At 37.1% G+C, this 13,260-nt stretch overlaps 1 protein-coding gene across 10 annotated transcripts in view; it reads left to right on the top strand.

The window, feature by feature from the left end:
- LOC145674424 (uncharacterized) overlaps window positions 1-13,260 on the top strand; it is a 138,871-nt gene that overhangs the window by 57,835 nt on the left and 67,776 nt on the right. For 7 of the 10 annotated variants that reach the window (XM_081744462.1, XM_081744465.1, XM_081744466.1 and 4 more), the window contains one exon: window positions 4,025-4,108. The exons of the other annotated variants lie outside the window; for them this stretch is intronic. In XM_081744462.1, the coding sequence (XP_081600588.1) occupies window position 4,108 (1 nt within the window). In that variant the 5' untranslated portion in view covers window positions 4,025-4,107. The remainder of the gene's footprint in view (window positions 1-4,024; window positions 4,109-13,260) is intronic. 10 annotated transcript variants of the gene reach the window in all.

Raw genomic sequence — 13,260 nt, 5'->3', positions numbered from 1 at the left:
AATATTGCTTTATTTGGAAATCATACGTTCCTCTCGTATTATGGCCATTATAAAATTAATACTTGTTAAACGTTCTAAGTTCTTTACCAGAGCTGCTGTCCCTGTAGTTGCAGAGACTTTTGCAATAGTGCGTCTAATACACTTGTGTTCTCGAACTGTCAGAAGCCAGCTTTCGTTAACTGTACAATAACCTCGTCATTAGCAAAACCATAATTGCATAACAAGCTAGAACTGATTGTGTGAATTCTCGATTGTGATACGAGGGTGACCAAGTATTTAGTTTATAAAAACATTGTTGTGTTCATCTGTGTGTATGTGTGCTGCATGTGCGTAAACTTCAACGTAGTTTGTCTTGGCTCGTAGTAAATACACTTTGTGATAGTGCTTCTTTCATAATACTTTGTAAAAGAACGTAGTCATTCTTCATTTTGATTTACGCCTGCATGCTTTGTTGTTAGCGTGCTGTTGACCATATACTGTGAATATGTACTAGTTGAAATATTTTAAGTACTTTTTTTGTCTTGAGATCATTAACAATTCAGGATTCTTCAAAAATGTTTTGGTAAACTTCAAAGGCCTCTGCAGCTTTTTGCCACAAGAAACACTCAATACTATAATGCACCCTTCTTTATTATTGATAAGTTAAATAGCGGAGTTACATCTGACAAAGCGGTTATGTGAATCATATATAAATCATAACATACATCGTGTTATGAGGGTGCGATGGCTTAGTAGTAGAGCGTTCACCTCCGGTGTTTGGGGTTCCTGGTTCGATCCCCGCTCGCGCCATGTGGACTTTGTGGTGGACAAACACAGTGCTCGTAATTTTCTCGGGGTTCTCCCACTTTCTTCGTTCCACCATTTCACTCATCTCTCATCATTACCGTCTCCTTTAGCCTAACCGGCATAACCGTGGGACGTAAAACTTAATTTCATTTCTTATAGTATGGTGATAGCCTAGTTCTTTTAGACTGGGTCATTTTCATAATTTCACACTCTACCTATAGAATCTTGAAGCTCGTATTAGCCTGAATTCTATAAATAGTTAATTTGTATCGGAATTCTTTGTAGAATCAAAGGTGACCACTTAGGTTTTATTGTAGTAACAAAAGGAACTGTCAAGAGTATGTGCAAAGATCGAATTACGCTTAGCTATTTCATTTGATTGTTCGGCATTCAATAAATTCTATTATTGTAAGTTTCATCTCTCTCCCACTTCGTAAAGTTCAACTGATGTCAGATCCAGTCGCATTTCTTCACTCTTCCAGTTCATTTAACCTATACTTATAGAAAATTTTGTATTAAAATTACGTTGATTATTTTCGCTATTTCTCATAAGTAGTTCTTTATATCGCAGGAAATGAGGAGGAAAAAACAGATTTCAGTAACTTTTTTTTTAAGTAGCGTTTTAATCATTCACTTCATTTACTTTCGAAGATATTAATCCTCCTATCTACTTAAAAGGGAAATAAGTGTGGGTAATCACTTTCACGTGTGTGTATTCAGTAGAATACTCCACTAATTTCATTTGGTTGCTTACTTGAACCCTTCTTTTTACTTGCATAAACGTACTATATTGATTTACATCTACTCGATATTGACCACTGATAATGCAAAAGACTCACTTACCTCTGGAAATTAATGTTGAAGAACACACAAGGAGTGAAAAAGCCACTGACTGGACAGACTCAAACCCGGACCTCCGGCATACCGTGCCGATGCGTTAACCAGTACGCTACCCAGTCCACTTCCCAGAACAGCCACTCACTCTCGAGGTCGCTACTGTCATCTCAGACCACGTGGGTTGTACCACAGACCACTGCTTTTCTCGGACAATCCCTGTGTCCAAATATATTGAGACCTTGTAGTGCCTAATATTTTAACTGGACTATGTAACATACGAATAAAATAGTGTGCGTACACATATGAAGGTATGAAGAATTCTAGTATTAGAAATTTCAGGGACTGTTTATTTCGACTGCTTCATCACACGGATGTTATTGGCTGTAATCAAACTTTTAAGTTTTTTTTTTTTTAAGTTCTCATTACAGCATGAACTGTGGGTATATCAAAATCTGAAGTTGCTGTATACGGTCTCACTTTCGCGGCTATATGATTAGCGTATGCGTCTTCATTGTGGGAGACTTGGGTTCGATTCCCAGTGGGAGCTCGTATGATTCGGATCCCACATTAAGCTGTAGGTTCACGTTTCATATAGCCGCGGTGCTAAAAGGAGCGTTAAACCCTAGTCTAACTACAATAACATTGCGTGTATCCAGGTTCTACTCTCATGGATTTATCCGTCCCTTGGAACTTTGATAGCCATTACGGTATATTCTGTACTATTTTGCAAATTCTCGTCCATTTTACTCAGAAAAGTGATGGAGTGATTCTGGTAGTCATTTTGGCTTCTCTGTATATTTGTGATTTACATAATTCTAGTCCAGGATAAGTTATGAAAACTTAGTCCAGGACAGTTAGTAGTGACCACCTCATAATATAAGGTAGAAAACTATGTCTCTTTTGTTGAAATATTCTTTAACTAAGAGACAGTTTCATTTTGTAGTGCGTTTGAGAAACATATATATATAAGGTAGCATTCACACTAGGATCCTGTGAGCCGCTCGCATGAGCTGCAGCTGCTAGCTTTACATTGTCTTAAATGTACGCCTTCACACATGTGCTTAGGCGCAAGTAAGCCGCGGCTCTGAGCTATTATGAAGACCACCCCGCCAGTACCTTGCTCGAGCTGGCTGCTGCCGCGGAAGAAAATAGCACGCAGTCTTATGAGAGCCCTTCACACTGAGCGTGAACTCAGTTGGAATGGAGAAAAGTGTACATACAGGGTGGCCCAAAAGTTGGTATACACCCCTCCATTGATCTAGTATAACATTCTAGTTTGTGTTTATTTGCTCTGCTCTTCCGAGCTTAAGATGTAAGTAAAAACACATTAAGAATAAATAATGAAGAAACTAAGTCTACCTGATGGATAACAATAAGAAATTATATAAAATGCAGTACGGTACTGTATACCTACTTTTGGGCCACCCATATTTCATGTTGAATTTTTTCTCATTTTGGTGTTACTCTGATGAAATACACATTTTGTACTATTATACAGTATAAAATGTATAGATACAGGTATCCTGAAGTAATCGAAAAATTTTCTTTCATCTTCTCTCAGTTTAGGAAACAGACTGTAAAATGAACATTCTTCCAGTCTTGATCGATTTATAAGATGAATCCACATTGTTCTATATCTCCTTTCCTTTTTTCTTTGGGAGACCCGGGTTCGATTCCCGGCGGGAGCTCATGTGGTTCCGATTCCACGTTAATCAGTAGGTCCACGTCTCATATAGCCTCGCTGCTGAAACGGACGCTAAACTAAAATCAACTCAACTCAGTCCTTTTTTTCTTGCAATTTATCACCAAGATTAAAACAGCAACTTCTTCTGGCTCTAGCATGGCTGCCACTTTGGTATCACGATCTTTTGAGCGGCTCCTAAAATATTCAATGCCTTCACATTACAGGTTCATATGAGCGACTCACAAAATCCTAGTGTGAAGGCAGCCTAACTACAAAATTGTGTGACTTTTATTTACAGCTTGAGTTCTTCCTATTTATTGTACAGAGGATGTCAAAAATTCTAGAAGATAACTTAAGACTTCATAAAACTTTGAATTTAGGCTCTAATTTGCAGCAAAGATATGCAAACTTATCTTTGGATATTATAAAACAAAAATCATTAGATGTTAACCTAATGTTCCACATTCAAATTACAACTAATCCAATACAGCCTTTGATTTTACCTTTGATTTTCAATATTGAAGCATGGCACATTTTGTTTTAAAATTTATTTTTGGCAAGCAATGTTATACCGATTTTCGTGCTTGTTTTATTATTATTATTATGTTTGCTTGTGCACAGCTTATTTATTTATTTATTTATTTATTTATTTTAGTTTTGTTTTTATCTGCATGACGACATGCCTCTATTGTGACAGCTCTGTTTCTTGTGTTGCAGGATAATTTTTCTCATTACCCGATATGTTGAAGCTAGTACTAGTGGATGGAATTCATTTGATGTGAACAAAAAATACTGCAACAAGTAAGATATACATATATATTTTTTGTGTGTGTTTATTTTGTACCCACATTTCTCAGTTCTCTTTGCTTCTTTCTGGTGTGTCACTCTTGAGTTTGTTTACGATAAGCATAGGTAGTTATGTAAGTTTGTGATTTGATAGTAGTCTGATACTGGCTAATGTAGTAATGTGAGTAAAATTATTTATTGTTAAAAATTGCTTTGAAGTGAAATGGTTTACTACTTTAATGTATCCGTTTATTTAGTAAATTTAACCCTTGTGTATTACCGTGAAAAATATAGGAGATATCGTGGGGTCCCTTTGAGATCCAATTTAAAATAAATAATTATTGGTACATTAATACATTACATTACGTACAGAAATTTTATACAGGTACATTTCAAAACAATAGTTTATTGCATTGCATTCCAACTCAGACTGTTACCTTCTATATCACTGACATCAATGTCATCCAAAATACAGGGTGACCCAAAAGTAGGTATATACCTCTGCATTGAGCAAGTACAACATTCTAGTTTATGTGTTTATTTCCTTCGGCTCATCCGAGCTTAAGATATAAGTAGAAACACAGTAAGAACAAATAATAATGAAACTAAGTCTACCTGATGGATAACAACAAGAAATGATATAAAATGCAATGAGCTGATCAGTACGGTACTGTATACCTACTTTTGGGCCACCCTGTAGAAAAGAAATGCTTGACAGCCTCGTCACCAGATAACAGGCGCAACTACATCTCAAAATAGTCATGTTATTTTCTTGAGGTTGTCGCTTGAGGTTTAGCCCTTTGAAACTAGCCGCTTTGTTATTCACAGGCTATTCAAAAATATAAGCAGGTTTCAAGATATCTGTTGCTTCAAACTGTGAGAGACTTAGCCATAAACGGTGTAGGGCAGTACAAGAAAACTTTTTTCTTACTGCACATCCAACTTACTTTATTATGTAAACAATGAAGTAATTTTCGAGAACAATATATTAGCAATTTCTGCCATCTATTGAGTATTATGTAAACTACAAATTTTGCTCCCTTGGTAAGAAGAAACAAAAGAGAGAAATAATTGATTACTTACATGAGTATTACCTTGGGGTCCTTTTAAGACTCCAGTGGTAAACAATCATTTACATAAGAGCAAAATAACACCAAAGGACATCATTTTGTGTTCAATATATTAAACGTATACTGGGGAGAAAATAGAAGAACAGACTTTCAGATACTCACGTTCGTTCAACACATATATTACATGAAATACCTCTGGGGTCCTTTTGGGACCCCAAGGTAATACATAAGGGTTAATAATGATTTCAACAGCTACTTTTATCTTTATCAAATGAAAACTCTTCAAGATTAGAACTGTGATGTCATATTGTTACATATTTGGTCTATTCTCGTCCGTTACCAAAAACAGTGAAAAAAAACTCTTAGAAGTTTTTGAAATGTGAGTGTAGAGACGGTGAAAAAAATTAGCTTGGTCGAACGGAAAACGAATGAGAGGGTGTTAGAAATAGTGAGGGAAAAGAGAATAATTTTTGATGTAACTAGCGTCATTACCCGTTTCGCTGGGCTAAAATGAGAAAGATTAATAATATGTTCCGTTAGTCAGTCACTTTTTACTATTAGTGAAGCGCTCTCTGATATCAGTCATTTTTGATCATTTTTGGGCCTTGGGTGTTTTTATTGTTTCATTTTGACAAGCCAACGTAGGGGGTGGGGTGGGGAGATATATGTAAAAAAAATAAAATAAAAAGGACTGTCTTTGTGACTTCATCACTCTTGAAACACGCCACCGATCTCAATCAAATTTTCAGCATACATGAGTTTAGGAACAGGGATTACTTTAGGCTATTCACTTTGACGATGCAACGTAGGGGAGGGGAAGAGAGATTTTAAAAATATCAAAAATGACTTATATAAGTGTTGAATCCATAGTTCTAGGGGTCAATGAGAGAAACAGTGACACTACTGATGCTATTTCAATCCAAGTTCAGCCTTGATTGTTGGCAAGGGCACACGTAAGGGAGGGAGATAAAATTTAAAAATGATCCAAAATTGCTAATATTAGTGTCGAATCCATAGTTTTAGGAGTAGCTGAGATGAACAGTGACAATTCTGATGCCGTGTGCCGCAGCACGGTGGAGGGGGAGCTAATATAATAATGATCGAAAATGACCAATATCAGTGTCTAATCCATAGCTTTCGGGATCAATTATTCATTTCAACCCAGCGAGGCGTGTAATATATGCTAGTGTATATATCCCTCCTCCCTCAATTTGCGGGGCTGAATTTGGATTTAACAGTACCGGAACTGCCGCTGTTGATCTCAGCGACCCCGAAAACTGGATTGGACACTAATATTTGTCATTTTCAATCATTGCCCTCCGCTAAGTTGCATCGTCGAAGTGAAATTATAAAAAACATCCCAGGTCAGAGCCTCATCTATGTTGAAAATTTGATTGAGATCGGTCGTGTAGTTCAAGCGGTGCGAAGTCACAAATGTAGTCAGTTTCATTTTTATGTATTTTTCTATATCTCTCCCCTCTCCTTCACCTACGTTGCATCGTCGAAGTTAAATGACAAAAACCATCCAAGGCCCAAATCTCATCTGTGTTGAGAATTTGATCTAGATCGGTCGGGTGGTTTAAACGGTGCGTCACAAACATAGTCACTTTCATTTTTACATACATATATACATACATATACAAAGATTATCTATCTAGAGTGTAACAGGAAGACGTCACACTTGTAGGCTCGCTCGGGTTTTCGCTTGGCAAAGACGATAGTAGTCGTCGAAACAGTTCTATTTAACTTAGTAAATGAAAGTGTTAAGTGAGTAAAACTTTTCATTGTATTTAGGGTATGCGTCAGTTGCACACCTTGAGGTTGATTACTCTATTTTCAGTCAATACTAATAAGTAGTTCTGGAAAACTCGATAAGGTTTGAGCTGGTAGTTCCTAAATAGATATTTTTAATATATATATTTTTAATGTAATTCTTTTCTTACACCTAAACACTAGTGTATTCACGTCATTCCGTAAAATTCATCGGGCCCTTCCAAAGTGAGTTCTCTCACAATGATTTCGTAAGTTCTGTCTCAGTGGTGGAGAATATTGCGTTTGTTTGAAGGATGTCCGTTGGAGAACATTGCATGGTCTAGAGCTTGGACACAGAACTGACTTTTAAAATAGTAGCGACGTGCAGCAATTTTTGGGACAGAATGATAAAGGAGGTCATAGTTATCTCACGTGAAAGAAAGTCTCGATAGAGACAGTGTGTTTCAACTCAGCCTTTATCTGGTCGGCCCTTTTCAAGAACAACAGACAGACATTCCTCGCACAAACAACAACAGCCAATCAGGAGCCAGCATTTCCCTCAGCCAATCACAAGCCCCCATTCATAGCTCTGCCCTTAAGTAGTCACCATATATACAAGCCCACATATCCGGTCTCTTCATCACAATCCCTAAAGATGAATGCAATGTCTGCATTCGAAACGTCGGACATCAATACCTTTACCTAGCTGGTAGCCCGAGAAGAGTTACTAAAATTAGTCTGTTTATTTTCTCGAATTTCCTTCATTTTTCTCCATTACCTTCATTACACTTTCATTTATCCCCTCCCCCACTTTTTTTTTTTTTTTTTTTTTTTAAGGTAACAGTTCATGATTGATGGACGTCAAACGCTAAATCAAAGATTTTACGAAGGCTTATCAGTCTTAAAACTGTTTTGTCACACACACTATTCGCCTTCCATAATTGGTTTGTGCAAATGAAATTTGAACAAAGCAGAGTCGTAAATACAAAAGCCTTTTCGTAAATACAAATTATGGAAAGATAAAAATGGTACGTGAAATTGAAAAATACTTCTATCTGTAGTATGGACAAATGCTCGGTATTACCAGATAATACGCCCGTCTCCCATTTTTTTTCTTACATTTACGCCACCTTTACGCAACTTGTATTTACGATAGGAGTGATATCCTCAGATGCGATCGAAAATTCATATTTGGAACACAATCTAGTACGGTCCTATACATACAGCACCGCTCAGATTAATCGGAACAAGGATACATCATTTCCTCATCACAAAACCACATTGAACATGGACTCCCATCGTCTGACTTTTAAGTTTACATACAAATTGCTCTGGAGATTCTCGATAGGAATTACGTTAGAACGCGAGAATTTTCAGGCCATACTAACATCTTCACCTTGTGGCCATCGATAAAACAAAACTTTAGATCTTATTTCAAAAATCCCATCTCGGGATAAAAACTTACGTCGAAGGAGTAAAATCACTTTTGTATAAAATACTGCAGTATCAATCTCCACGAATAAATATATCGACTGGAATGTAGAGTGCTAAGCTATTAAATTCATACTTCCGAAGAATTTTTTGTTCTTATTTACGAGGGCTAATCGAAAAAAAAAAAAAAAAAAAAAAAAAAGTTACAAAGCATAATTTTATGTTCACTTTAACATAACGAAAATTTATTTGTAGATTAATAAGATGCCTGTCTTAGTGCAGCTTTGAAAACTTCGGATTCTAATCATGTATACCCAAGAAGGGGCATTAAAAATGAAGATTCGTCTGGAAAATCGGTAAAGAGTAGAAGTGAGGTTCCTGAAGGCCAAAAACACTACACCTGCTGACATTTATAGACAGATTGTAGAGGTGTAAGGGGAGGTCTACATTTCAAAGTAACATGTAGGGAAATGGTGTCGTGCTTTCAAAGAAAGACGGGCCAATATTGTTAATGATAACCCTAAACACAGCAGTAGACCCAGTACTTCAACCACAGACGTTACGCTTGGAACGATTACAGCACCCCTTCTACAGCCCTGACCTAGCCCAGTGACTTTCACCTTTTCCTTGTTCTAAAGCAAAAATTATCTAGCGTGCAATTAGTGTCAAAACCGCTGCCTCACGGTGATTACGAGAATTTGACGCGGATTTCTATGCCAATGGTATAGAAAACTTTATCTGCCGTTGTGATGAGCTGTTGAACAAACAGTGTGATTACGTCGAGGACTGTTGTTGAGTGCCCTCTGTCATCAGGTATGTTGATCTTCCAGCTATGTTCACACATAAGCCATAATAGGCTTTGTAAACTTCTTTTTCGATCATCCCTCGTACTTGCCTACATGCTCTTCTTTCAACGTTCACATCCTTCCTTTGTACTCATATGAGTATCAGCCATTCCAGGATTTAAAGCTCTGGACTGATAGTCTAAGATTCTTTTAGCTGCTGTATAAAGTCAAACGGTCCGCCTGAATTGTGGTCTTCGTGTGTGTACGCTCATATTTGTATTTTCTTTGAGGAGACATCTGGAATTGTTTTCGAATCTTCAAAACCAAACAAAAAACTAACGCTTGTGCCACTAGTAAAAAGTGTTTGAATAAATTTCTAAATTTTTTTATACTAATTTGAGGATGCTAAATCCAATGGAATTACTTTTGAAAAGTGTCTGTTAATGGGATCATGAGGAAAATGACCTCAAATTTGGGGTCCTTGAACCATCGCTTATGGCAGTCGTATAATAATACCCCAAACTTGTCATTTTTCTCGTGACGGATATTTAAAAATAATTGCGTTGGATTCAGCATCCCCAAATCAGTAGAAAAAGCGCAAAAAGAAGTGGAAATTTATCCAAATCGTAAAGTGTCTGTTCCCTTTCAGTTCTTCAACTTTCTGCACCAAGTCTTCAGTGATGACAGAAGATCGCCCACTTCGTACCTCATCATGAACATTCGTGCGGCCATTATTTAAAAGCTCTATCCCATTTCCGTACCATTCCGTCATTCATAATGTTTTACCCATACGCTTCACTAACCTAGCGATGAATATCAGCCGCTTTCATGCCTTTGACACTGAGAAAACGAATCACAGAGCATATTTTACAGTTCACGGAACTCAATCGGCGACTTTTTAACTACTCACAAACAAACGTAAACACGGTTGAATGTTTCCGTAATAGCGTCTGTGGCTTGCCAACAGACATAGGTACGCAGCGCGAAAAGGCAACCACAGGACTGCAGCGCCCAAATTTCAAAACGGTAACTTACTTGAATAAACACACCTCGTATATAGAATTTAACGCCCCTCACCGGACTGGATGAACACATTGTTGACCATCGAAATACATGGAAAGCACAGTTGATGTTGCTATGAGTTCCATGGTTGTGACATGCTTCACATATGATCCTGTCACATCGTTAGTTGTGTGTAGACAACCTGAAGAAATACCGTGCAATCAGAAGTGAACTAAGTTTTGTATGGCATAAGTGCTTTACTAAGATGAACTGTTTCTTTTATGTTTATGATACTAATATTTCTATGATTTGTAAGTTTCATCCTTTGTTTTGATGTTATTGATGCTTTTCGAGTCTTAATTAATAATTAGGTCTACAGTCCTCAATGTACGAGGGTCAGTCAGAAGGTTCCCGAAATGTTGTTGTAGCTCTGGCGTTTGTGATGCAATCCCAACGAATCTTATGTAGTACAATCCGTAGATTTCCCAATTACGAATATGACAAGTGTGGACAGGTAATAACAGGTTACGAGTAGTGTACTAAACGGAGTAGTAATGGTGATCAGTTGGTGTAATGTCACGGTTCAAACAATGTATAAACCTAAAGTTCATTTGTAAACTGGGGGAATATGCTTCAGATACTTACTTTGATAGCCTTAAGATTAGTTTATGGTGTCAGTGCTTTAATGGTCTTCACGACAGCGAAATTAAACTACCGCTAATTTTAGAGTTTTTTCTGTAATATCTTCAAAACAAATAAAAATATTCGAAAAGCAGAAACGTAGTGAACTAGACAATACGATTTTGCGTGTGACACCGTTATCACAGCTCATCTATCTGCTTTCGATTTTCAACTTTAGATAGATTTAGTTTTTTTTTTTTTTTTTTTTTTTTTTTTTTTTTTTTTTTTTTTTTGTGCGGGTTCTGTAAATAGCGGCATACCAAAAGCAGATAGGTGAATTGCGGTAAAGGTATCACATGCAAAATCATATTGTCTAGTTCGCTACGTTTCTGCTTTTCGAATACTTTTATTTGTTTTGAAGATATTAGAGAAAAACTAAAATTAGCGGTAGTTTAATTTCGCTGTAGTTAAGACCCTTAAGAGTCTTCATCCCGGCAAAATTAAAATACCGCTAATTTTACAGTAATTATGTGATATCTTCAAATAGATAAAAGATAATTGAAATATGGAACAAGAGCGCCCTAGACAACATTATTTTGCGTGAGGTACCGTTATCACAAGTCACCTAGCGGCTTTCCGTTTTCAGCTGTTTAGAAACGCGAAAATAAATGCCGATTTTCAAAATGGCTCGAAATCGAAAGCAGATAAGTGAGTCGTGATAACGGTATCTCATGTAAAATGATATTGACTAGGGCGCTCTTGTTCCACATTTCGATTATCTTTTATCTATTTGAAGATATCACATAATTACTGTAAAATTAGCGGTATTTTAATTTTGCCGGGATGAAGACCCTTAAGGAAAAGAGCACCGATGCCCGTTTTTGCCATCGTAGAAGACATGAAAACCAACGCGACGGCTGAAGTTCGCAAGATACCAAACGCGGACTTTTGTCGGTGTTTCCAGCAATGGCAAAAGCGGCGGAGGAAGCGCGTATTCCGAAAGTGCCTACTTTCAAAACGATTAAGTAGATGTATACTTATATTGTGGGAATAAAGAGCTCGGGAACCGTTTCACTGTACCTCGTAGATTAACATATTTAATCTGAGCTTTTGGTAAGTTAATGACATACATGGAATTCTTCTTTTCAATATAAACTGCCATTTTTAATTTTTATTTTGCCTACCATTTTCAGTGTTTCATTTTGCCGATCTTGAATGATGAAGCCCCAGTTCATTAAAAATCTATATTTAAAATATCATTTTTTTAACGATTATTATTAGGAATAAAAGATCGATCCTACCAATATTCACTTAGAAGTACAGTATTTATAATTCATGTTTTTTCGCCTGCATATTAAATGTTTTAATTTAATTTTAACACATCAAAAATGTTATTCCTGCCCACAGACTTTTGGATTCAGCCGCACTTTTTCTAAATTAAAGGAAATCTTTAATTAATCTTTTTTTTAGTTATGCCCTTTAGGCTAAAGGAAACAGGTATTAATTAATTAATGACTAAGTAATTAATGAAAGTTAACAATTATGAAAATTGGTGGAAGGAACCGTAGAATCCCGAGAAAACGCACGCACACGATGTTGTCCTCCACAAATTCACGTAGCCTAGAATCGAACTAGATATCCCTCACACCAAAGGTGAGCACTTCACCACTGAGCCACCATGTTTCCTTCTTTTTTTGTCTGTTTTCATGATGCTTAAGATAGTTAAGTTAAGAGGCTAATAACAATTGTAAGGAGTTGACTAATCGTGGGTAGTTGTTCCACTTTATTAACAGTAGAGAGTTACTACCTTTATAAAGATTTACTTTCTAACGAATATTATTAAGTTTCTTACATATACGAGGGGTGATAGAAATTAAGCTTACAAAGCCAGCAGTGAAATGTGCACATATTTCATACAACCAATACAGCCAACATATAGTTATTTTTCGACATAGTCTCATTTTCGGTTAAGGCACTTGTCGAATCGTGGGATGTGTTTGAAGATTTCCTCCTAGTAAAAATCCTGTCATTCCGTGGAATCTTGAACAAACTCTTCGGTACTGCAGAATATCGTACACAAGGTGACGAACGGTTCCGAACGACATTCCCAATTCTACCGCCAGTTGCCGTAACGTGATCCTCCTGTTGTCCTGAATTAACTCCTCCACGTGAGCTGTGTTCAGATCTGTTGATGCTGCATTCCTCGTCAGTGATATTTTCTCTACCAGCCGCAAATTTTCGTCACCACTCTGTGACATGCTGAAGAGGCATTACAGTCTCTACGTAAACATCTACAAGCTGCCGGTGAAATTCAGCCGCTCTTACACATTTCGCCCACAGAAATCGAATAACTGAGCGAACTTCTTCGCGAGACCAAGTTTTCCGAACGAGTCGCCAGTTGTGTGCACCTACAACCAACGCCGTAGGTTTCGGGTGGCAGAAACTTTTTCACAGTTGCCAACCCCATGTATTAAAATCATCGCACACTTTTCATTTCTTTATGACA

The sequence above is a fragment of the Thermobia domestica genome, chromosome 17 (assembly GCF_964235325.1).
Source record: "Thermobia domestica chromosome 17, izTheDome1.hap1.1, whole genome shotgun sequence".
In the NCBI taxonomy this organism is placed as follows: Eukaryota; Metazoa; Arthropoda; class Insecta; order Zygentoma; family Lepismatidae; genus Thermobia; species Thermobia domestica.
This window is presented reverse-complemented; position numbering and strand designations above follow the sequence as displayed.